The sequence below is a fragment of the Battus philenor genome, unplaced genomic scaffold, assembly GCF_028537555.1.
Source record: "Battus philenor isolate CCGP_79_NKW_IND1 unplaced genomic scaffold, ilBatPhil1.0.hap1 SCAF_30, whole genome shotgun sequence".
Classification (NCBI taxonomy): domain Eukaryota; kingdom Metazoa; phylum Arthropoda; class Insecta; order Lepidoptera; family Papilionidae; genus Battus; species Battus philenor.
Window position 1 is genome coordinate 4,070,881 of NW_027181694.1, and position 27,809 is coordinate 4,098,689.

The 27,809-nt window shown below is 32.7% G+C and overlaps 3 protein-coding genes across 9 annotated transcripts in view; 2 read left to right on the top strand and 1 right to left on the bottom strand.

Annotated features, from left to right (window-relative positions):
• The first annotated feature begins 239 nt into the window (after nt 1-239).
• On the top strand, nt 240-8,583 carry LOC137927266 (myb-like protein X). Its single transcript, XM_068771046.1, has 7 exons — nt 240-255; nt 1,054-1,095; nt 1,885-2,328; nt 2,565-3,140; nt 5,268-5,414; nt 5,545-5,685; nt 8,502-8,583. Exons 1-7 carry the CDS (start codon nt 240-242, stop codon nt 8,558-8,560), a joined length of 1,425 nt encoding a protein of 474 aa, XP_068627147.1. The 3' UTR covers nt 8,561-8,583.
• Nucleotides 8,584-12,099: 3,516 nt separating this feature from the next.
• On the bottom strand, nt 12,100-19,154 carry LOC137927472 (uncharacterized). The gene is made up of 3 exons (XM_068771291.1): nt 18,946-19,154; nt 15,095-15,858; nt 12,100-14,283 (listed from the first exon to the last, which is right to left on the bottom strand). Exons 1-3 carry the CDS (start codon nt 19,139-19,141, stop codon nt 12,388-12,390), a joined length of 2,856 nt encoding a protein of 951 aa, XP_068627392.1. The 5' UTR covers nt 19,142-19,154; the 3' UTR covers nt 12,100-12,387.
• A 5,341-nt stretch (nt 19,155-24,495) lies between these two features.
• LOC137927471 (uncharacterized) overlaps nt 24,496-27,809 on the top strand; it is a 53,393-nt gene continuing 50,079 nt past the window's right edge. For all 7 annotated transcript variants that reach the window (XM_068771284.1, XM_068771285.1, XM_068771286.1 and 4 more), the window contains exon 1: nt 24,496-24,947. In XM_068771284.1, the coding sequence (XP_068627385.1) occupies nt 24,651-24,947 (297 nt within the window). In that variant the 5' untranslated portion in view covers nt 24,496-24,650. The remainder of the gene's footprint in view (nt 24,948-27,809) is intronic.

Below are 27,809 nucleotides of genomic sequence, written 5' to 3' on the forward strand. Positions count from 1 at the left end.
AATGATGCACAAAGTGATTGAATTATATAAGGTTGTAAAACGGGAATCAAACCTGCGACTTAAAATCGTAAGTCTCAGTCCTCTACCACTGGGCTACAACTGCACAAGAAAGATTTTCTATTCTAATTAGAATAAACTATAGTGTAAAGTGAACCGCATGGCTGTTCTTTACAGATTCCTGCTAAGAAATATTTGTATTTATAAGTTTGTTGTAAAAACAGCAGACGGCTTATTACAGAATGATGTACAAACTAGGCAATAAGTTCTCAAATTCCTTGAATTTGCTTTGTTAAATAAACTGTCTGCAAAACATCCGACGTCCCTTCCAAGAAACTCAACGTGAGGGACATCCGATGGTCATAGCATCAATTTTAAGTAAGGCTCCGGGGGAATCGCTGCTCACCAGGGCACCAGCTCAGACTCACAGAGTTCCCAAATAGACTCTTGGATAAGTTAAACAATGCAATAAAAGATATATTCTTGTATAACTTTTTAAAAAGATGTCTCGGATACCTGAAACGATTACTTTTACAAATACAAACACCTACGGGAACAGAAGTTGCGTCAGTTGCACGGCGTCTTTAGTTAAAGTCCTGTTGCACTGTTTAATTTATTTATAAATTGGAATTTTGTAGAAAAGTAACTTGTGACGGATATGTTATTATTTATTTAACATTTTCGGTAGTCCAGTCTCTTAAATGAAGAGTTGTCCGTACGTGATGTTTGTGGGGCCGTTGCTCTCGGTGTCTCGAGTTGGCAACAATGGAACTGCGGCCCTATTAAAGAGAGCTATATGTGTTTAGCACGTTGTCCAACCGCTCGATTTATTTACGCGCTTATTCACGAAGTACATAGAGGGCGTTAGTATCTTCGTTATAATGGAATGTTGTAAAATGTAAATTGTCCTTAATGTATTGTAATAAAATATCCTGCACTACTGTGTACGGTGTAACTTGGAATTAGCAGTGAATAAAATACATAAATAAATAAAAACTACCATTAAAGAAATAAGAATTCATTTTCGTTTAAAATTTATTAATTGACTGTTAACAGATAAGACTGCGAAGAAGCGATTTAGAAGAAGTCCTGATTTTGGTATGTTCCTTTTGAATTATTAGTGTCCAGATATAAATATGAAAGAAAAGATTTTTCAAATGCTAAATTAAATATTGCTGCCATGCAGTTAAATTTAAAAAAACTCGCTTCCAGTTCGGCATTTTGTTCATTTTATTTAAAAAGCAAATCTACTTGTGTAATATAGGTTTACCGGTGTATAGTACGAGTAGATTATAAACATAAAAAGACTTTTATCTCAATTCAAGACATGCAATGTTTTGTATTTGAAAAATGGTGGTTTAAATACTCAAAATTAACTAGGAAGGGCTATACTTTCTTGTCCAATATCCCTCAGTGTCTTAAGACGAAAATCATTAAGCAATGTGTTACTAGTGATAACTTACGGCACTGAACCCTGGCCTCTCCCTTTGGGAGGCCCAAAGTATTTTTGCATTGGCTAACTTGGTCGCTTGACGAGATTTCTCTACGTCTAATCGGGGATAAGGAGATTTGCAGACAAACAAAAGTAACCGACAAATTCAGCTTATTAGCAAGTCAAATTGGCAGTGGGCCGTTGTGAAGTGAAAGCTACTACAGAGAGAGAGAGAGACCTAATACAGCCTAGGACTTCCATCTAGATAAACCTTTTTAATAAGGTCGTCGAGACACTGGATGCAGACCGCTGCCAACTGGTCTTAGGCAAAATCTATGAGGAAGGTCTTTATTCAGTGGATGTTGTATAGCTGAAATGATGATGGCTATATAGGAAATATGTGTTTAACTTACATTAAACTATATATTTATATAAAATTCTGTATGATATTTCAGCGATAAGATCAGGAAATAATCAAGTTCCTAAGTCTCGAAAACGATTAGCCAATAATAAATCACCAAAATACCATAAGAAACCCTTACTCTATTATGGTCCCAGAGAAGGAGTTATTTATATAAAACATGGAGACGACAACAAACAAGTTGAACAACAAGTTGAAAACGGTGGTAAAGCTGGGGACTCTGCTGTTGTTGAGAAAGACTTTCTCTATCACAAAATTGACGAAGGGGAAGATATAGTTGACAGAGGTAACAAAGAGCAGGTTGTTGAAGATGAATCTTTAAAAGATCCTAACACCGAAACCGAAGAAATATCAAAAACTATTAAAGCGGATGCGAGCGATGCTAGAGAAGTGATATTATTTAAAATTAAAGGCTCTAACCAAAACCCGAATTCTAAATTTACAATCGGCATAGATAGTGGTATCACAGTAGATAAAGGTAAGATTTAAATTTTACATCTTTCGCTTTCAAAAGCTTAAACACAATAACAAATCTGTATTGAATTTTACTAATCTATTATCGATGTTTAGTTACAAAGATAAAACTCAGTAGAACTTATAACAAGTGAATTTGCATTCACCATTACATACGTATTGTAATGTTTCTTCTTGTACGAAAAAATGTTTATAAAATAAGTATAAATTATTGTAAAATTATTTATATTTCATATAAAGAATCTGGGGACGAAAGATCAAAAGCAGATCCTGATTATATAGACGATGATTATGTAATTGACAAAGGAGATGAAGTAATAGACGAAGAACCCGGTGACACAGACCGAACTATTGTTATAGAATTTAAACATAAAAACAAGAATGATAAAACTGACAAAGCAAATAGTGAATCCCAAAATAGTTCGAAAGAAATCAAAACTATCCAAGATGATAAAGATTCCATAGGTAATAAAACAATGATTACTGAAGATGATGACGTACCAAAGGGTTCACCAGATAAAGTTAAATCAAATAATCCTGAAAGCGTAAATGAACCTGAGGAAATTTCTGCCAAACCTGTTGAATCAATACACGTGAATATAAAAAATAAACCTGGTGTTGTGCAAGTTAACATATCGAAAGATCAAGGCACGGGGGGTGATGGAAAACAATTAACGAACAATGGCCAAAAGAATAAAGAAACTGAAATCAATACATCAACGGAAGAAGAAAAAAAAGATGTTGTCGTTAAAGACGAAGAAGAACAAGGGAAAGGGGAAAATATAAACGCGCCCACAGAAGTTATCTACGAAGATGGTATGTTTTCTGCAGATAGCATATATAACAATAGCAATAATAACCAATGTATCCTACATTGAGCTTGAGCTAAAAGTTAAGCGTATTCTAAATTATTAATCTTAAGTCGACAGAAAACACAGGAATTTTTTAACCAGTCGTATTGAAAATCTATGGGAAGGTCTGTATCCAGCAGTGGACGTCTTATGACTGAAATGATGATAATGGTGATGAATCTTAAAACATATTTAAGAAGAATAAAACGTTATATATTTCATTTTAAAAAGGAAATTTAAAAAATTGATTTACAACAGAGATTTTGTAGGCTGTACTTACAAAGAACTGTTTATCAAGGATATTTTTTATCATAATCACATATATAGGAATAATTTCTTTGATCTTTCTCATCAAACTTATGAGGTGTAATAATAAAACTTTGTAACAAGTGGTTTGTACGTTCATATTCAACATCTTGTCAGCCGACAGACGCCTACTGCAATACATAGGCTTCGCGGAAAATTGTTATTATATCCAAACATGCGTTGGCTGCATCTAGTAATATCTCACGACTTTAACACGTTCACTGCGGGCCCAATTTTGAAGAACTTTCAGCTGGTGCGGAATCAGCCTCAAGCTGAACTTCCTAGTAGTGCGGTTGAGGCCTTTTCTGCCTCATGTTTCGGTTGAGTGTAAACAGCCGCCGCACTAGAGAGAAAACACGAGTTTTACGCGCCGCACCAGTGCAAAGTCTACCATGAGGCTGAATCGACCTCAAGCCGCAGTGAACGTGTTAATTATGTCGTCGGTACACCCAGACGGTATACCCGTCGTATTGTGTTGTGCGTGCTTTCCACAGGCATACCCACAACGATCTTACGGGCCTGTAGTTGTCACTCATAAACCTTTTAGCCTCAAAAGCAGTCGCTTATACAAGCGATGTGCCACGCCCACTGCAACTTCAGTTTTAACAGAATAATTCTTCGAACAACGTAGGTGACCTAGCTTGTACTGCAGATCTTCTCATTTCTGAATCGATATCGTAGTGAACCACCGAGCATAAACCTCCCCATTGCTCTCTGAGCGGCGGGCCTTCTTATAAAGTCTTTTTTTGTATGGTTTATTTTCGGCATTTGACCTTCATATTACAATTACCCATATCATTGGACAGCAAAGTTAGCTATCATAAGAAATGATTCTGTTATGTTCATAAGGTAACTTTCTGAAAAGACCACCAATCACGAATAGGCGATTCACCGGCCAATAAAATGTGACAAATTCTAAAATCACTTTTACCAAAATGAATTATGTAAACCTAATATTATACCTGACCTGAGATCTACTTCTTCATCCGTTCGTACATGCCGCAGATAACCGTCTGCAAATGTGAGTGTGGGTCCTTGCCGGGGCAAGTATGATGTTCCTTCATCACTGCTCTCTAGCAGAGCCACGGGGACGTTTTCACACATGCAATAACATTAATTTCTCCCACTCCTCCGAACGAAAGGTGCGCCGAAAAGTAACTCACCTTTCATCTTTGCCCATTTTTCCAACGCGGGCAAGGGCCTTTGCCGAGTTCGCCAAGTGAGAGACTAGAGGCCAAGGAGAGGAAAAGAAGTCCTCACAAAGACAAGCCATTTCCAGCCCTCTGCTATGGACCTAGATTTTGACTCCTGTCGCCAAATAACACGGACGTGGATATTCCCTCTACAGCCCGTCTGCTGCCGCATCCACTACTGAAGTTAGCAACTGATGCTTGAGCCACGAGCTGGGCAAATAGAATCCTCTAAGAATCCCTGTGAGTGACCGGGACATGGTTATTAAGCCACCGTGTTACGATATTGCACAGCTATTCGAAATAGAACTAGACTGACCTTCGCTAAGTATCCTCCTCTTCCCTCAGTCAAATCTCTCACTACTGAGAATTGTGACCTTTTTTGTTAAAGTTGTCACGCACTTTGTTACGCCATTTGTCAGTCTTCGACGATGTGCATTGCCTCGATCACTAGCCTCAAGTGTGGTTCGGACCCAATCGAACTAAAACCTGGGGCTGCGGCCCCTCAGTCGTCATCCATCTTTCCAGTGATCAAGAGTTTTTCCATGTTGTTACCGCTTTATCAAGTATATTATCAGAAAATTCCTGATTTCCAGTGGACAGAGATCAATACTTAGAGGACTGCCCAACAGTGTGTCCCGCCCGACACGTGATGCTGTGTGCTCGGTGTAAAGAAGGCGTATACAGAACGTTTATGAGTGTATGTCACCTTAGAATGTTCAACTGCAAGCACCCTGAAGAGAGTGAGTATGATAGATTTACTATGCTACCGATAACATTGCTAGTAGTCCAACGACATAGTCAAATTTATTTATTCATCACCCTGTCAGCTATCTTGATGATGATGACATACATAACCTTCGATTTTTCTAGAACTCGAGTTGGTTTCGCGGAAACCCTGTATACTTTCTGCTCCCTTTTTTAACGATATGAAAACAAGAGGAACAGTAAGGGAGCCTGATGATGAAGATAGAATTTTAAGATTTATCCGATGCAGAGAAAATGGAGATTCCAGTAAGTAAATTCTAAACCAAATATTTTATTTCATTTATTAATGATTGCTACCAAAATTAACATTATTACATACGATGTTTTACCATAAAAAGTAAATAAGACTATTTTTATTTATGCCACCTTTAATTTATATGATATGTATTACAAAATATGCACTATATGTTGTTTACTTTATACTATGTATAGTAGGAAGCATTTACACGCCACACACACACAAAATATCAAATAAACACACACTCCGTCAATATTGTACACTATCCTCCATTTAGTTTTTCGTCTTCTTTTACGTCTATTTTCATAATTTTTACTTCGAATTGATAATGACGTGTACATATTGTATGTTATCTGTGGTCTATAATAATCCGAAATTAATGGCGTATGCTATTTATTAATGTTTATATTTTGTTATGTATGACTCTGTCCGCTATAAAGGACTTTGGAATAAATAAAATAAAATATTAAGAAAATGAATAAATACAATTCAATAAAATAATGGATGTAATTTCAATTTCAATGAGGGGCAGCCACATTGCTAGGTTACCCAAGAAAAGAAAAAAAAAAGAATTTTTGAAGTAAAAACTAGATTTAAAATTTATTTACATCCTACATACCTTAATCTAATTTAAACAGTTAGTAGATAATTATTATTATTTAATTAAGTGCTTATTATTAATTTTTTTATTATTATCAGAACTTAATGCATCATCGTTTTTTCTAAAATGTTTTGTTACTAAATTATTTATTATCACAGATATCTAGTTAGTATTGTTCACCTTTTCAATTTAAAATAATCGTAATAAAAGAAATTTGCGTGCACCGTTAACACGTTCACTGCGGGCCCAATTTTGAAGAACTTTCAGCTGGTGCGGCTGAGGTCGAATCAGCCTCAAGCTGAACTTCCTAGTAGTGCGGTTGAGGCCTTTTCTGCCTCATGTTCATCAATATTTTTTTACAATATTAAGTCAATGCTTCGCAGACATAAAGAAAGCTATATTTGTCTTTGTCATACCTCATACAGTTGAGTGTAAACAGCCGCCGCACTAGAGAGAAAACACGAGTTTTACGCGCCGCACCAGTGCAAAGTTTACCATGAGGCTGAATCGACCTCAAGCCGCAGTGAACGTGTTAAATGTTAAACTTTGTTCGCAAGCATCCATACAATAATTTAAAATATCTTTATACGTGTAGGCATTTAGCCGCACTTTTAAACCGTCGATTAATTTCACATTACAAGTTGTAAGCAAATACCGGAATACTGATCCGTTGTAAAGAGCCGGCCAGAAACTCAACAGGTGTTCTATTTTTAATGAAAGTTAACAATTTTATATTTACATTTTAATATCATCTATGTAAATATGAAATGATAGCCGGATTTCATTATTTATTACATTTATATAAATATTAAATATATGTACATATTTAAAATATATATACATATATTTTATGCTATATTTCTATATAATTATATTGTGTAGTAGCCTTTAGCATATTTGTTTATTAAATTAAATTGGAATAGGCGTTCTTCCATCTCACCTGATGGAAAGTGTAGATGAAGACGAAGTTGGTACACGCCCATCCAAAAGAAACCTGTTCACTCTACTCTTAAAGGCTCCAGAGTTCAACTTATCAGGAAAAATAGACCCAGGCAGGTCGTTCCAAATCTTGGCGACTCTCACCAAAAACGAGCTGTCAAACCGTTTAGTTCGACTTTTGGGTATGTCAACAACGTATGGATGAAACTTTTGCCTGCGCCTAGTTGTCTGATAAAGGAACGAAGATGGCTCAATCAATTCGAGCCTTCGAGCACTCTTCGAAGTGTATCCTATAAAAAAAACAATAAGCTGATGATGTTCAAAGGTGTGTAGTCTGCTATTTGAGAGCTTTTCGTTGTTAATTAACCTACGGGCTTTTCGGTCAACTGAGTCCAAAGCTTCCAGAGGATATTCTGCTGCACTGTCCAAGAGGTGACTGCAGTACTCCATACAGGATTGAATTTATTATATATTTACATTTTTTCATGTTATTCTCTTCCTTATCAATACGATTGTACTTTTTATTCTATTTCTAGTATGTTATTATATCAACTAATTTCACCTACGTTACCAATTTATCTCTGCATCGCAAAAAAGGTTCACTGGCATAGAATGCCTTCGGCATTAAGTTCGCCGTTATATGAAAACGTATAAATTTTTTATAGAATAATAAATAAATGCGTAAACAAAACAAGCACCACATACTTCGATTAATCTAAAAATGAATGCTATATTAATATTTATTTTATAATATACTTTTAGACTAGCCTTTTCATTTACTATTATTTACGGTTTATTTTAATAAGTTAATAATTATTAATCTTGTGGAACCGACTAGCATTGAGTCCAAATGATTCACGAATAGCGACTACGGCTACTACTCTACTACGACTACTTCGGCAACCTGGGCGTGTGTAGACCGGACAATAGACGGAACGACGATATTTTCAAGTAGTATATCCAGGGGGGCAATACTTAAGGGAGACGATGCCTTACCATCTGCTGAGAAGATGATGCTAAGAACTTTGACCTCATCTGTGTTCAACCAAACAGCGGTGATGCAAATATTATTAGCCAAAAAATATCTATAACTATGGAGTACTTAAATTTGAATTATTTATTATAATTCCTAAACTAAATACCTGCGACTTGCGTAAATGTAAACACTTGAAATGAATTTACGAAACCCAAAAAAAAAATTAAAAGTTGTCGTGGGGTACATTTTCATCGCAGGCTCCATCCGGTAAACATGTTTTTGAAACTCAAATAAGCAATTTATTTCAGATGATCCCAGGTGCGCTTTTGGAAAAAGAAGACGTGGAAGAAGAATTGTAAATACCTAAATAAATAATGATTTTCGTTCGAACACGTGCTTATCTCTACCTTCCTATTTTAAGAAAAAGCAAACATTCGTATTAGCCAGTGATATCCGTGATTAGAAAGTACAGGTGAGCTACCACACTGCGAGGACTTCGATCCTAGTTTGATCGACATGTTTACAAAGACTACTTAGAATTCACATTTATGACCGTAATAAAATGGCGGCGACATCATTTATTGCGGTTGAATTCAAATCGTCGTTAGAATTTAGTACTCATACTTTACTACTTTAGTACTTTTACTTTACTACTTTAGTATTCTTACTTTACTGCTTTAGCACTTTTACTTTACTGCTTTAGCACTTTTACTTTACTGCTTTAGCACTTTTACTTTACTGCTAAAGTACTTTTACTTTATTGCTTTAGCACTTTTACTTTACTGCTTTAGCACTTTTACTTTACTGCTAAAGTACTTTTACTTTATTGCTTTAGCACTTTTACTTTACTGCTTTAGCACTTTTACTTTACTGCTTTAGCACTTTTACTTTACTGCTTTAGCACTTTTACTTTACTGCTAAAGTACTTTTACTTTATTGCTTTAGCACTTTTACTTTACTGCTTTAGCACTTTTACTTTACTGCTAAAGTACTTTTACTTTACTGCTTTAGCACTTTTACTTTACTGCTAAAGTACTTTTACTTTATTGCTTTAGCACTTTTACTTTACTGCTTTAGCACTTTTACTTTGCTGCTTTAGCACTTTTACTTTACTGCTAAAGTACTTTTACTTTATTGCTTTAGCACTTTTACTTTACTGCTTTAGCACTTTTACTTTACTGCTTTAGCACTTTTACTTTACTGCTTTAGCACTTTTACTTTACTGCTAAAGTACTTTTACTTTATTGCTTTAGCACTTTTACTTTACTGCTTTAGCACTTTTACTTTACTGCTAAAGTACTTTTACTTTATTGCTTTAGCACTTTTACTTTACTGCTTTAGCACTTTTACTTTACTGCTTTAGCACTTTTACTTTACTGCTAAAGTACTTTTACTTTATTGCTTTAGCACTTTTACTTTACTGCTTTAGCACTTTTACTTTACTGCTTTAGCACTTTTACTTTACTGCTTTAGTACTTTTACTTTACTGCTTTAGCACTTTTACTTTACTGCTAAAGTACTTTTACTTTATTGCTTTAGCACTTTTACTTTACTGCTTTAGCACTTTTACTTTACTGCTTTAGTACTTTTACTTTACTGCTTTAGCACTTTTACTTTACTGCTAAAGTACTTTTACTTTATTGCTTTAGCACTTTTACTTTACTGCTTTAGCACTTTTACTTTACTGCTTTAGCACTTTTACTTTACTGCTTTAGCACTTTTACTTTACTGCTAAAGTACTTTTACTTTATTGCTTTAGCACTTTTACTTTACTGCTTTAGCACTTTTACTTTACTGCTTTAGCACTTTTACTTTATTGCTTTAGCACTTTTACTTTACTGCTTTAGCACTTTTACTTTACTGCTTTAGCACTTTTACTTTACTGCTTTAGCACTTTTACTTTACTGCTTTAGCACTTTTACTTTACTGCTAAAGTACTTTTACTTTATTGCTTTAGCATTTTTACTTTACTGCTTTAGCACTTTTACTTTACTGCTTTAGCACTTTTACTTTACTGCTTAAGCACTTTTACTTTACTGCTTTAGTACTTTTACTTTACTACTTGCCGAAGTAAACAGTAATCCACGGGTTGAACGCTACGAATTCTTTAACTTATTCGATGCCTTCTTCACTATACAACGGTGTCCAATGTACTGGATCTGACCGGACTCCATCGTGGCCTTACTCAACACGAATCCAATCTATTTAATATCCACACGGATATTTTTTTATAATTTGACTTAGACAATGACAGTTGATCTCACTTCTCATTTTAAAAATTAATTTCCAAAAAAAGTATGATACGATGAAAAAAAGCAAGAAAATTATCTTGTAAAATAAAACAATTTCTTTCAATATCTCATTTATTACGGAAAATCACCCTGTAACAATCACTTGAATGTATGTAACCTAAAAATTTACGGACCTTAAAACGTATAGATTTGAATTCGTCTTTCTATATAATATGCTGCTACGAGACGGTATTGCTGAATTTTAACAGAAATTTATAAATCACTCAACCTTTTATATTTTTTTATTACTTTAATCCTCATCACATATCCCGTGTACTTATTGATGTATCCTAGGCCCTTGCATTAGAAGCGTATAAGTATTATCAATATATTTCTTTTATTTTTACTTATATGCTCTTAGAAATAGTTCATACACATCTTAATTTAAAAACTTTATATTTTTAACAAAAGGAAGTAACTTTTAGGCGATGCACATTACACCGAACAGCTCTACCGTAAACCTTTATGTTTTTAATTTATATTTAATAAAATATTGAAAGTCAGTGGCATCAATGTTAAAAAATATATAGTATACTGAAAGTCAAAACATCACTATTGTCTTGTGTCTTGAAATTTCCAGTGGTATAAGAGCAGGATACTTAAACATTAAGTTTATATATATAAAACATCATTCACAGCCTTCTTCTTACATTTGGTAAATCATTTATCTTCTTATATAAACTCTACTCTTATATAACATCTACTGTGTCTCTAAAAACTTATTAACATTAGGATAATTGTTTTAAATATACATTAACACGTATTTAACATAACAAATAACTACATATTCATAACTGGTTACAGATCAACTAAACAAATGTATTCACCTAAAGAAATATTTGGCAAAGTTATTATGGAGATTTTATATATTTCAGCACCCCACATAGATCATGTACTAAAAAATCATTCGTAAAATAGTGTGGACGTTATTTGACACAAAATAAACATTAATATACAACATTACAACACACACTAACTAGAATTGTCAACTGCCAACACTAAAATATCAATCTTTTTAACTATAGGTAAATATTAACTTCGTTTTAAACAATACATGTACTTATTATAATCTTGGACTAGTTATATAAATAGATCTAATCATTTTAAGCTCGAAGTTACACAAAAACTAGATTTATTTATGAAAATATTCAAAAGAGATGTTTATTTTCATCTGTCATTTTTATATAAAGCATAAATGTTTAGTAGAAACTTTTAAAAATCACATTAAATGGTAATCAAAAATAATGAAAAATTTTTTGGAAAAGAAGATGATCTTAAGTCTTTTATTTGACATTTCTTTTCAATTGATAGATGCCCACTACAATGTATAGACTTTTCCTAATGACAGCCATGATGACCTGCATCGAATCCAGCATCCTGCGATCCTGACAATGTGCTCTGTACATCTAAGAAGGGGCGTTACCCATGCCTTTTATTTTGCTACATTCAATAAAGCAAAATATAGGAAATTCAAAATGTTTAAAGTCACAGGTGACCCATATTCTTTTTCACGTTTATCATTTGCCTCGAAAATCTTTACATAATGTTTATGTTAGTTCTAATATACATCTATTTTAAAAAAATATTACAAATATGAAAGTTACAAATAAAAAAGTTAGTAGTCTATATAGTTTAGTACTCCATAGGTTTATCCCAGCAGTTATTACCACCCACGAGTGGGGTTTTAGAGTTTTTATAGAAACGGTAACAGATGTAAAAACTAGTGTAGCATTATGAAATTAGAAAGAAATACAAATAGAAATTGAATTTGTGATTATGAAGAGACAATAAATATAAAAAGAACAGGCAGCGCAAGCGCAACAATCGTGATCTTTGGGGAGGTTCTTGACTTACTGTAGGCATCTTATCAACTGACATGATGATAATGAATCAATTTAGATCATCACTGCGCGACGTCCGCACCTTTCAAAATCAAATGCCGTGCTGTGCTGATGTGTTCTTGAATTTGGTCCTGTGAGAAACTCTTGTCGCAGGTTTCGCAGTAGCAAACACTACCCTTCATCTTGAGCGTATTGTCCTCTAGGAACTTAATATTGTTCTTGTGCTGTAAGCCCTCATTATGTGTTTTTACATTCATTTCTTTTTTAGTGACCCGAAAATCATTATCAGTGATCACACAAGCAAACATTTTAAGAGCTGTCAAATGTCGTTCGTCCTTGATATGAGAGAACAGGTCAGACGTCGACAGCTTTATACAACAGACAACACAAAAGAAATGGTTCTTTTTAAAAAATATATTGTTAGTAGTCACCATCTCATTTAACAGTGTACTGTGCTTTTTGCCATCAACATGCGTTCTTAATATGGAGATGTGGTTCTGAACTTTAGTAGAGCAAACTTGACAAGTTACTTCACTTGGGTTATTTGATGCCTTCATCTCAAAATATGAATATCTTTGAATGTTTGAGAGACCAAATTGAGAGAAATTTAAAGGTTTGATATTTGAATAATTGGAGTTCTGTGCATCTTTATTATCAGCTACCCTACATGAAGACCAAGCATTTGAATGGTTTATGAAGTGCTTGCGGGAAGTTATATGAGCAAATTGTTCTCCTAAAGGTACATCCTCACTGCAAAGTTCACAAGAGAACATGTTATCCAATACCTTTATTTTGTTGCATTTCAGAGTGTTCATGTTGCAGCCATGAATGGGACCTTTTAAGTGTTCGATGATGTTAAATGGATTATTTGTGATGGAAAAATTGCATATCTTACAAGTTTTTTTATTTGTTTTCAAATTAGATTCTAGACCACTGAGGTCTAAGTTTTTAGCGCCTGCGCTAATATCGTCGCTTTTCTTTTCCTTTATTTCATTCTTACTGTCTATATTAACCACGTTTTCATTCATCATTGGGTCGATGAATCTATCAAAACTGTGTTCCTTTTTAATTGTAGCGGGATTGTCAGACTTGTGAGATTTTTTCGATTTCTTTGTTTGATCGGTCTTGAAGTTTAAAACGTTTAGGTTTTCATTAGGTCGTTTTCCGGACTTGTCAACGTTATTTTTTCTTTGTCCTGATTCATTACATTGCAAATCGTATTGACAAACGACTCCGAGTAATTCTTTATAATTGTTCTCTTCGTGATTCTTATCACTTTTGCTTAGTGTAGATGCTTCAGCTAAGGTAGCATGTTTGGTAGTTTCAATGTGATCTAACTCATCACCAATATGTAAATTGACATTGCATATTTTGCAAATTAATGTAAATTTTTCTGGTCCCTTTCTCAAAAAATTTTCTTTTAGCATCTTCGCATGCTCGTACACATGTTTTCTACTTAATAAGTGTTCGTCGCATGTCTCTTTCGATAACATTACGCTACAGACCTTACATTTAACTTTATTCAGATTTGGAACGCTTTCTAAAATGTAATAAACACATGTTTTTTCGTTGCACTCGTGTTTATCTAAATCCTTTTCTTTCATGTTAACGATATTTTTTTCCTCTTTATTATTTATGGTTTTATATAATTGTTTCAAGACTGCACTATATAAAACTTGGTCTTCACCATCTTCTTTATTTTGGTGAATGTGGGTTTTATACTTATTTAGGGAACCTTTATCTCCTTCTGGTTCGTTTCCATCATTATCTTTTAGTAAATAAGCAACAGTCTTAGATTTTGCCTGTTCTGTTTTATTAACAACTTCATTATCCTTACCATTTTCAAACAATAAAGCGTCCATTAACAATCTATCGTGGGTTTTAGAACAAAATACGTGCGTGTCGGGATTCTCAATTATATCATTGCATATGACACAATGATTTACCGATACTCCAAGCTAAAAAAGAAAAAATACGTTAAAAAAAACTTAAAAGAATTTCTGGTTAAAAAAGCATGTTATAGAATAATACAGAGTTTCTCACAGAATTAACTCGTGTTTTGATTTATTTATTTCTTTGGTGCCTGTGTCACCTTTGTGCTGTCAGGGTCCACCTTGGAGAACAACACAACTCTCGTTCTTCCTGGGATGTCGTAAAGGACAACGAATATACACAGTAAGTCCCATCCCAGAGTGCTAAAGGATGATGGTTAGTCAGAGACTAAACCCAATCGTTAAACTGTCAGACAAATTAATAATGATAGCGGTGGTCAAGTAACCCGACAACTTCGTTGCTATACTATGCCAAATGGTCCAAAAAGTAGTAAATGCAAAGATGGGAGAACCCACCATTACCACGGTTCGTGCCACGGCAATTTTTGAAGATTTTCCATTCAAGCCGCGTAGGGCGTATACGACACACTTTAAAAGTCGTTTAAGACGCACGCTTTACACTTTTTCAATATTGCAAAGCTATAATTAGCGGGAAAAGGTGACATATTTAACTATGCAATTTATATTCGAGCCTACAATTCTTTTTTTTAGAATCCTTTGCTTTTCAATGAGAACTGCAAATGGCCTGAACGGAAAGTGCAACGGGCGTCGTATACGCCCCATATGGAATGAAATGTGTTAAACAATTCTCTAAGAAAATCCTCACCCTAAGGGTCACGACACCTGAAGAGTTGGGTATTACAATACTCACAAACATTTGAGCAGTTTTTTTTTTCGCAAATTCAAAAGATGCTTCTAAGATTGAACATTGAGTTACCTCTCTTATGCCTTGTTTGTTGATTGGTATCATGACTTTATCCAGATGATCTGGATGTGTCATATGCGCCTTCATGTCCTTGAGTATCACTAGACACAACTTGCACTGCGCATGGTATTTGCCTAATCTAACAAAGCCATGGTAGTTTTGATGTTTCACTTTCACATGAACATTGTCGTCAGTCTTTATTTTAACATAATAGCCGTCTATATATTCTAATGTGTACGAATTTGATGCGTCATTAATAATTCTTATATATTCATTAAATTTTGTATACATTTCACTGGTTAGTTCAACAGTATCTTCGTCAGGTTTTACTGTATCTTTTGAAACGACAAGCTTATCATCATCTTTTAAATTTGGATCATCAACAGTTTTATTTTTATCATCTTCAGGTATTTCTACATCATTATTTACATCCAAATTATCGTCAGAGTAAATTTTAAGCAAATCAGTCAATAATTTATCTAAAAGTACTGCATTATTATGAGTTTTAGACTTTAAATGTTGTGATTTACTTGCTATCGGTACTAATATGACGCAAGTTGGACAGAAGTATGTCGAGGGTAGTGGATTTTCGGCGACATAATTATTTTCCATTTGTTTCTTTACTCTTTCCAAGCCTATTTCAGCTATTTTCTTATAGGTTTTATGTTTAGAACTTTCAAAGTGTTCTTTTATGTATGGCGCTGGTACTTCTATGTTACATAAATGACAAAATACATATTCAACTTTCGAATTGTCTTCGGAATATAGTAAATTATCTGAAATCATTAAAAAAAAGAGAAATATTTGTGTTAATACAGTAATTTCAACGCGCAAATATAACTTTTAATGGCATAGGGACTTTAGATCTTTTTAGATTTTACTAAGTTTTAACAATTATCTATGTCTGTGAAAAGGAAGACAACGTAATGGTAACGATGTACAAGAAGGTAAATAAAAATATTCTAAAGTGGTTTTTGGCAAAAAAATTTCAGCCCTTCTAAAACGAGTTGGCTTCTGAGCGGCTCATTTATTGTTTACTATCCGTCCCTGTAGACCATAGTTGCACAGACTTATCAAGACTAGGGGCCACTCGGGCAAGTCATGAACTGATGGCGGGCCGGCCACCAGAAGCTTCGTGTATCTACCTACTCGAGCAATCGGGAATTCGGGACTATTGCTATCTCGCTTGCTCACACCGCGCTAGAAAATTTTTGATTTCTCTACTATTTTAAACTTGATATAAAGGCGGCAAGCGATGTTACTTGACTTAGCATTTTTGAGCGCTAGATTCAAATAGCGCGCGCGCAAGATTCAGATTACTTTTCGAACATTTTTTTGGTTTTATTCTAGAATAGAATTCAATATTTTTCGAATGTACGAGAGTATTATTTTTGCTGTCGGCGGGCCACTAATCTTGCTGTAAACTTTGTACTGCCAGAATTTATAAACTCGTCACAAATCAATGCAAAAAATAAAATAATGTAACATATTTCAGAGTGATCACTTTACAAAGACTAATTGCAAATAGGTCATACATTCACTTATTTAAAGTATTTACACCTTAAACCAATCATTCCTTCAGACTGATATCACTCATCTTTAACGCGGCCACAATCGGACGGATTCTCGCCAAAACAATGAAAGAGTGCGAAGATCATAGAGTTCCTAAAGCTCTCTAAACCCGCAAACAACCTCACGTACTATTAGCCCATTAGCCTTTTAAAGACATTAGGGAATATTTAAGAAATATTAAACTCTGCCAGAATTATAAAATTCATAGAGGGAAAAAGGATTTACAATTCTCGAACAGTTTGGTTTTGTGCCAAAAACCCCTGCACCTAGGTGCACCGTATCACGGAGCTGGAGATGGGTAGCTCGCGAGCTAAATACAAAAAAGATATATATCTTTGTAAAAGATATAATCAATACCTAGCGAGCGTGTGTTTCAGTTATATCTCTATACCTTTATACTTAAGATTCAACTTTCGTAATGAGTTGCGGCTTGTTCAGGGTTAGAAAGAGATGGGCTTATATAGCAATTTACACGGAAAAGAGAGAGAAGGATAGCTATTGCATGTTTGCATTAAAAATGTTAAGTACGGATTTTGGGAACGACAACATCACGCGCGCGAGCGTTTAATTTTTTTTCCTTTATGACAAAGACGTGAAATGCTTAATAGGAATATTTGACACGTTTTATTCCGCCTTACTGAGTTTTAAGTCTGTGCTAAAAAAAACCGAAGATATAAAGGATATATATATATATATATGTTTAGTGTTAACCGCCTCATTCTCTCTCCGAGCCGCACTGAGCAAAATGAGTTAAAGATGTAAAGATATAAATCACTCTTTTCTTGTCAGGGACACATTTTGCCTATCTCTACATGGAGCACATGTTCGCGAAGCGAATTAAAGGGTTCCATCAGAGGAACCATCTTTCATAGACAAGATTCAATATCACAATCATACAAGGCTGGCTTACTTGGTGATTACTTTTCGCGATAAATACAATATCACTGAAGTATGTAGATGTTTATTTTAAGTAATTACAAACATCATTATGTCAAAGGATAAACCTCCATTACAAAGTATATGCTTCTCTCAAAGTTCCCAACAACTTCCCGTGACTTTGAATAATTCAAGTTGATGGGAATGGATACAAAAACAATTGAAAATAGATAACATGTGTACAAACGCTTATTTATCTCAGACTTCTTAAACATTGTTGCATTGATTGCTCATTTACAGTTCATTATAAACTTATTGCAAAATTATTACAGCTCCAGTGAGAACAATCTAGTTAACCGACTAATTAAGTACAGGTTGATTCGATTTTAAAAGGGTGAATGTATAGTTTATTTATCAGCCAAAATATTCTAAGATTTAAAATCTTATTACTGCGAAATGCAGTAATCATTTATTACTTATTTTGGATTGCGACAATAACTTCTGGCAGTACAAAGTTTACATAGATGGATAGTAAACAATAATTCATTTTGATATGTAGGTATCTGAATTTCTTAAGCCTTTTTTAATATATAATCATAACTTCAATTATTATTGAATTCAATTGTAGTTCCAATCATATCCATTACGAGATTAAATATATGGTCTGACCCACTACAGGGCACATCATAAGTCATGTCAACTATGTTTGTCCCTCTTGGTTCCACAATGTTAATGTCAAACTTTTGTGGCTACTTGTATCTTTTTAATTTTCTTTATTATCTACAGCCAGTAACAGAAATAAATAAAACAAATAAAAAAATACCATTCAGATAGAAATGACCGTTTGGCATAACAAATGTTACTATATATTTATTTGTATATAAAAAGCAAACCAAAAGTAAATGCATTAAAATAGTACAATTATTCATTATAACAAGTAGGCATTTTGATGCACCTGCTTTTTTAACATGTGTGCAACATTCGCAATATCTATGATATATGATAGCAAATAGGTAAGAAATGTAGGTCAAGATATATATGTACGCACATACATGTTGCCATGTTGTGGAACATTCTTTAAGAATATTATTAATTGTTACCACATCACTGTTTGTCAAAAGTTAAGTAATATTACTTAACATAATATAATGTTGTACCTATGTATGTAATCAAAAATAATAATATAAAATTTTTGCTAGTGACATTTTATTTCTCTGCACAAACTGGTGTGGATGCCCTTGCACAGAGAGCCAATATGAAGTCTCTTTCTATTATCTCAAAGTTTATGTTAACAATTAAAAAAAATTGTAATCAGATGTTGCCAGGTAACACCTGGAAATGGTGCTTAAAAAAGTAACGAGTGTGTAGGCACATGCTTACCCAGTAGATACAACCACAATTATAAAAAAAATTACCTGCATGTCCAACAATAGCATCACCGTCATCACTCTCTCTTTCTACTACTTCAAATTGTACATAATAATCTTCGGTTCTTCGGGTCAAGTTATTTATATCCCACAACGGTAGAAAGGAACCATTGTTATTGTTGAATGAATCAAAAAATGGTAAATTCTGATTAGAAAATGAATAACTTTGCCACATGTAATCCATGTTTAAACTTTAGATTATCTATAAAAAAATACAGTATTTCATGAATTATACTCCAAAAGTAATAAAAGAAAATTGTTTTATTATAATTATTTAATATATATAAATATATAATTTAATTTAAACATTTATTTATATTAGAAGAATGCCGGAACAAAATGTAATAGAAAGTAGAATCAGATTAATCTCCATGCATTTTTGTCTTGTCGTAAAGGGTTGGTTTTTGCAACCATGCAAAATTACACTCAATTTGCTTTGAGGATAGAAATCCCCTATAATCATTATCATTTAAGATATACAATATTCACAGGCCACCCTCATAACTTTCAAATATAACTGGTTGGAAGCAGCTTATTACTTCAAGAGTTTATTTTAAAGCTATGAATGTAATTGTGTCATTATACAATAACCCTAATACAGTAGTTAAAGAAATTCATTCCCACACTTTATTATTGTTTACATAAATATTGACACTAATGGGCTATATTGCAAGTTTCTGTTTAATAAACTTCTTAAATTTATCACATAATAATTCAGATACATAACATGGGAGTGTTTTATAATACTATACACAATTACCCATAAAAGATTTATTAATTTTGTGAAGCATAAGGAAAGGAATAACAAACTTATCCTTATTCATAGAGTCAGTTCTTCACAACACTGTGTAGTATGACTGTAAGAAATGATTAACAGAATATCCATTCCTAATTACAAATGAGTTTCCTTTGTAATCATGAATTATTCAATCAAGTCAATATATTAAATTGTATGGGGGAGCCCTGTCTTCCTAATGTGTTTGTATATCTTAGTTTAGGAGGTAATACGGTATTGATTGTTGTTATTTAAATCTATGGTTACTTGTTAATTGGTTAACTTCTTAAACGGCAATTAGTTATTAGTGCTTGAAATTGTTTAAAAAATTTAAATTGAATTCTCTATATGAAATTGATCATAGTGTGGCAATTATCGCGTAATATAAATGTAGGATGAGTAGTTACAGTGAATTTGAATTCCCGATAAATATTATATTAGCTTATTTCGCCAATTAATACCATCTTACACATGTTAAAAATCACCATTATTGAGAATTTTTTAGAAGAAAAGCTGGCGAAAGTATGTCTATAGCTTATTTATTATCTAAGAAAATATTACAATTGCGAAAAAAACATATGTTAGTGTACTCACCGTGAGTTAATAAAAATCGAAGTCTATCATAGCAAATAATAGCAGACGCTGATGCAGGAACTGTAATAATATTTTATTTTTTGTTATATTATAAGGAGATTCAAAGAAAATATACAATGCAAAACAAAACTTTGAAATAAAAGTTCGGTTAACAATATTCTTAGCTGTCATATTTCGGTCAATGTCAATAATTTCCAAGAATCCCCATAACAGTATTGCCCGTAAAACTAGATATATTAAAATTTTAAATAATAATAGTAGTTTAAAAACTTCCATATTATTTTCTAAAACAATTTCAATGTATATTATACTACTACACTATATTTACATTAAACTAATTGATAAGCTATCAATTTTGTTACGTTTCATTTCGTCATGGTTTAAAAATATAACGTGCTAATTATACGTGCAATATAACGTGGTAATTAGATTACAATTTAATATAACTCCGTAAAAACCACGGAAATTAGTGGAATACGCGTTAATAAATATATAACATTTCAAAAAGCAGCAGTAACGTTTTGAATTTTTAAATTTAATTTATAATAATTAATTACTATATATGATTAAAATCATCAGGACGGTCATAATTAACAATATATTATCATCATAAATAAATTTGTATTAATTAAGAACAGAGATAAAGCAGGAAAAATTCCAATTATCATTTTCATGACGAGCTTTAATGGATTTTTACATTTTATAGCCTTCATAAAATAATATAAACACTTTGTTCATATACTCGAGTATAATTAAATGACATGCACATTACAAGAAAACATTACAAATGCATTATTCACTTTCATACATTGCTATCGATATTGGTTTATGTTCGTGAGTAAAGGAGTTTTTTTTTATTTATTACCTTTATGAATAAAGTTATTTGGAAGCATACTATATGTAATTCATGTTTTTTCTGGAATGACAGCATTTATTTCCTTTTTTTAACTATGGTAGATTAACATGTGATTTCCATTCCACATGATTTATTATTTCAGTAAGTTTAACAATTAGTTTGTAAACAACAAAATCTTCTGCAAACTAATTTATCGTACTGTTCTTTCAATCGTATTTTATCAATTGCAAAGTAATATAAAAAACGCTGCACATGGATACTTTTTAAAAATCTTTTCAGGTAATAATTGTGTATTTTCTTTCACCTTGATCTCCTCGGAAAATGTTGTAATTGCTGAATTTTTTTATTACGTCGCAATGAATCGTATAATGTCATCTAGTGAAGAACCACACTTTTACAATCAAGTTGTATTATTGGATAAACGACTATAATAGAGTTATCACCATCATAACGGCAAACTGTAAAAGATAGGTCTCCCAAAAATCATCACGATGACGATCTTACGCTGCCCGCTTCCAGCGAATTACCGTCATCATTTCTATTCAATTATAGAAAGTAACTAATAATTGGTTAATTAATATTTGCATTTTGGAACTACTCGTTATAATAAATGTTTAAATACTTTTCAGAACCTTTAATAAAGGATCAACTTGGTTTAATCTCTATATACCTGCAGCCTAAAAACTATAATCATGTTAAGAATTATACATTTGGAAGTATAATAAGTGTGTATAACTCAACTAAAAATTATGAGTTTAAACAAAGATTAGTAACAAAAAGAAGCACAGCTAAAACTTATCGAAGGACACTTGATAAACTAATAAAAAGAAAAAATAAGTTACCTCATTTAGATTCAGAAAAAGAATTAAAAGTGAAGAATATAAATTATGCTTTACACGTTCTTACAAACAAGCTTGTTAAATCTTTAACAGATAAGCTATGGAAGCAATTTGTTAACAAATCGTTGGTAGAATCTTCGCCGAGGACGAAAACGTTGAGTACAGAGTCTCCTACCGTAGAACGTATAGAAATATTCCTATAATAATTTATTTTTAACCATGAAACTATATTAAATCTACTTTCACATATAACTTTGATATTCTAATTGTATAATTTTTATTACTTCGTAATTTAAGATATAGTAAATTTAACGCTTTTTTATGTTAATGTAATAAAAAAACTGTGTGAATTGTTTCTGTAGCGTTCATTTAAGAACGTTTCGTATTGCTGGCAACTATAGCCACAATACTTTGTTTAAAATAATCCTTGTCTTTCGAATTTAAATTTGAAGTACCATAGGTGATTATAGTGCTGCCGTTAGCCGCGCGAACATCATAATAGGTGCCAATGAAGTGATCTTTGAGTCAAGTTCGCGAGAAACAGCAAATATTCGTTCCAGTATCGATTATAAATCGATACGGAACTCAGGATCTGTTAAAATCAAATGGCGGCTATATGAAGAGTGAAATGAGTTTTATTTTTTTGGCATTTACACACATTTTTTTTATTATTATAATAGTGGTGTAGTCAGTTTGTGAGTAAACTGCCGTCAGTACAGAATTCTGATCTGCAAAGTAGAGCCAGCCAGAACTTATCTAATTCAACAATTTTTGATAAATGCATTATATTATCAACAATGCAAATGAAGTTGAAGACATATCTTTACCATATGAGAAAACTTGGCACAGTGTGACCGTTCAAGAAATGTGGGCATATATTGGAGTTGTAACTAATATAATTTTAAGTTAGAGGTAACAAATTCACCAAAAAGCACCGCAAAATGCTTTGAGTGGCTGGTAGCTTCAGACAAAAACGGTCTCGAATGCAAAGGTTAATAGTGAGTTAATATAGACAAATGAAAGTAACAGACAGCCCACTTAGTGAACTGGCAAGTAGAAATGTCAGTTCATGGCAGAAATTCAGATTCTAGATTGGAGATCATGTACATGCAAGCACAGCACAGTACAGACATCCTAAGTTTAAGTCATCAGAAAATGCTAGATGCAGGCAGTAGATGTTTCTTTAACCATGAATTTTGATTATTTCTACCATAACATTTGCACTGCTAGACATAGGTTTCCACCATGGATTTTAAACATGACCAGTAGAAAGTAGTCTACATTCAGTGTCTTCTGACGACTTTAACAAGATCGTCTGTCTACCTTATACATGAACGTCCTACACGGTGCTTGATGTAAACAAATAAGAAATAGGAAAATTGTAATTATTTTTTTTTATTTGAATGTTTAACTTGTTGATAATAATGAGATTAATACTGCATGTTCTATCACAGGATTAGATTGGTAAATAATTCGGTTAATCACCGTCTAAATGATCGCTCTCACCGCTGTGACTCAAGAAGGATGGCCTTTCTATGTACGATCGTCCTGCAGTACCCAAATCCGTAAAGGCTAAAGGTCCATCCATCCTCGGAACGCGTAAAGCACTTTATTTTGGACTGACATAACCTCTTCTAACTCAAACACGTGAAACATGCAAAGCAGTATACGATATTATAAAAATATATAGGTTCAAATGTCTTCACACTGTTTTAAAATAGTAATCACGCGAGCTATTTGAATTAAACTATCTGCTTTTTTAATTCAGTGCGGTTGCGACGCGCTCGAACAGCTTCGGATTGCGGCAATTCACCTGCATTATATATTTTCAAGTGAAATTTGTAATCAAATTGTGCAGAGAGACGCTTAAGTGCAAAAGCAGTACGATCCTAAATGTCATTGTCACACTGACATTTCACTTATCTCTTATTGATGCTTTCACATTTATACTTTCGTAGTTATTGTTAGTTATGAAAATAAATATCATAACCATTCCTATATTTGTTAGGGTATTAGGTATTAATTAAGTATTCTAGGCCGTTTTTAAATGCTGTATATATATTTAAAATAAAACTCTATTTTAAATGCTATGCTACTTGCACTACTTCTATAAATTAAAGTTTTTTTCATCAATAAAATGTAGTCAATAAAATATCCAACAAATATGCAAATTAAGTTTTATTATTACTACATAATTTAATTAATAGAATTCAAGAAAACTAAACGGGTGTATAAAGTGCGAGTTAGTTTTTAATATGTTATATTTTAAGGTTTTAACGAACACAATTTTAGAAGTATGTTTGGTTACAATGTCGAATATACTTGGTCTTTGTGTAAAATCATTTATATGTCATTGATGATGATTCGCTGGGAAAATATTTAGCTTAAATTATTTGTTGCCATACGCAACTTAGACATATTATCCTGTCCATTCGCGGCTGGTCACAAATACCTAAAAATATCGTCGCCATATTGGTATTGTCAAAAAGTTCGCGATCCATCGCTGTCGAGGAAAAAATGATTTTCCGTTTTTCCAATAACGTGTCGCCTGTTTTCTTGTGATCGGACACCACCCATCGTGTATTTAGATGACTCGTTTGTCGGATCCGGTGCGCGATTTGGTTTGTAAATGATGTTTTCCATGGAGAAAAGTTCAGGGCGCAGTGGGTCCGGGACGTCGGAGGATTCGGAGATAAACGGTGGTAGAGAGTTGGTGAAGGAAGGTGTGCCATCGGATGAGGTGTACTCGGCAGTGGCAGCTGTCTCCGACGAGATTGGGGACATTCTTAAAGATGAATTAGGTGATGCTGATCGAGCGGACAGAATCGGTGCGGAATTGGCCGATCTGAGTGCAGAGCTCGGGCTCCTGGCCGGTCTGGCCGACGGAGAACCGCAGCAAGACTTCCCTTCGCTCTTTGAAATCGCTGTTAGTATTGTCTATGTTATATCATATAAAACAAAACGTATTTTTTTAATTCATAAATTAGTCGGTTAATTCGTTTACTTTGTTGTACCGCATTACATTTGATATTTTAACCACAAAATCAATTTAGTTTAAAACAACTGTAATTCCTTTGTTAAAATAATAGATTTGACGAATTTCTTCGTAAAGTCTATTGTTTTAAAGAAATGTAACTGTTATTAGGGCTCAAACAGATAATTTTTTTTATAACATTGAAAGTCATTCAATTTTTAGTTATTAGATTCAAATTTCCATTGCTTTAAAATTAAATGTAAATGTTAACTCTTGATAAATTAGTATATTAAAAACTTGTGGCAGTTCTCCTGTTTACCATACAGTAATGTTTTCTATTAAAATTTCAACTGAAGTCTAGACTAAATGATTTCTTTATTTTTATGTTACTGTATGCATGTGTATATATATACACACATATATATATATGTATACACACATACATACATACATATATATATATATATATATATATATATGTACTAACTAACTACATATTAATTTTATTAATTTATTCATTAAACTTACTTATTTTAAATATTAATTGGATAAGAAACTATGGGTGGGTAGGGAGCACCAAAAAGTTGAGAAGCAAATAGCCCATAGCTTAATTTAAGTTTTCAAATAAAAACTAAAGTGTACATAGGCATGCACTTTGATGCAGAGATGTAGATAGTTCACTTTAATGAAAGCCATACATAAAAATTTTGTGTTGAAAATGCGGGCATAAAACAAAATAATTCATATCTTTAACATAATAAAAATTGTCATGAGTAACGTCACACCTCATTCAATATCTAATAACTAAGTTAAAATTGAAATGATAAATAAAATTTAAATATTCTTTGAAATCTTTTAACTGTTAATTTTGTGTTTATTACTTTGCTAAACCATATTATACTACTTATCTTAGTATGATATTATGCTTGGAAATAATTAAGATAGGTCTTAATTTTACTGTTTACATTTTGAAGTACTTTAATACAGTGAGATTGTTGCCAATTTTTCACTTTTGGCGGCAACCATTTGCATCTGTTGAACCAGCTTTGAGTTCTCCATTAACATTGCTATATTATTCTTAGAGGGTACCATAGTTGATGTAATTACTTATAAAAGAACTGCAATTGCAATATTTAAAAACATTTATGGAAAATGATGTCAACATTTATCACTTTCAGGAAATCTAAATGCAATAGTTTAAAAACTCTTAAACTAATGGTATTAACTCTGGTTTAAGTACTTTGATTGTAAGCTTTAAAGATTAACAATTCTGAACATAACAGAATATTTGACTATTCATTATGGTATCTGATGAGTATCGTTAACAGGGAATAATGAGTAGATGTCCAGAAAATCCCAATTTGAAACAAACTAGAAACAAATGATGTCATTTTTATGGTCCTTAAATGTGCAATATTTCAGCACCCGGATCTAAGAAGGGCCAACATCAAATTCATATTTTTGGTAGTGGTGGTCACTTTAAAATTGTTAACAAAGTAGCGGAGCAATCCATTCCCAAGCATTATTAATCCAACCCTTAAAAAAGAAACAGTAATAGAGGCTTTAACAAGTTTTTTTTTTAATTTTATTAGATTTGTCAATTAATATATACAAAAATCAAAGTGCCTATGAAAAATAAATTTATGAAGAAGTCCTATTATTCAATAAATAAATATTTACATGACAATAATCCTTGGCAATGATATCTTTTGATTATTTTGATTATATTTAGATTGAATCTAATAAAGTATATGTGTGTAAATCTGTATTAAACTACTAAAAAATGTATGTTATGGAATTTCTTCCTGTTTATTTGGCTGGGCAAAGCAGAGTAAAGTCAAAAATAAAAAAAGACTTAAAAAAGGCCACAATCAATAAGAGCTCTGTCAAGACTTCCAATGTTGAATAAATGGATTTTATCTTTCTCTTTAATGAATTATTCAAGTCACTTCAGCTCACAGGTGACCATTAGGCTTTTTCTTGTTCATCAGACAATTGGCTGATAAATCAATAATGAGTGTTTGAGAGAGTAGTTTTGTGTCGCTAAGAAATTCTTCATATAAATCAGTAGAAAAAGTTGAAAATTGTAGCTGCCATTTGTATGAGAGATCCATATGGCAAAATTTATAACTTGAACAAAGTTAAGTCTTTCATGTCATACAGATGGCACATAAAGAATATCAATTACCCACTATATTGTCTATCATCATTATATATAAAATCTGTGATTGCATAGTTTGTTAAAAAATGCAAATGTCATTTGGTGGATCGCAACTGAGAGAACTCTAGTGATTATCACTCTCAATAGCTTTTCAAAGAAAATAATTTTTAATGAATCTATTCTATGACATTTTAAGATCATCAAAATACTAATAGATAGTGCAAGTATCAAAATATGTTTCATCTATTCCCATCTCTGTGTACTCTTATAGTAACCAGTTAAGCTCCTAGAAATAACCGTACAATATAATACTTTATGTTAGCTATTATATTGCAGCCTTTGCCATATGTTGTAAGATTTTTTAGTTACCCTAATGGCTAGTGTCATGGCTTTGTAGCAACTCTATATAATGATTGTTGCACATACCACTATATGAGTAGCTGAATTTAAGAAATGTTCACATATTTCTTTGGCTCAGCACTCTCTCTCAATGGTAACTAATTTTGGGATCAAGTGCCTACTTAAAGGTGGATTCCAGACTCCTTGTTTGGTTTAGTGATTTCAGAACCTTATTTATACAACCATCTTAATTTACAATAGAAATTGTTTTTGTGTATATCTTGTATGGGTAATTAATATTCTGTATATATTAC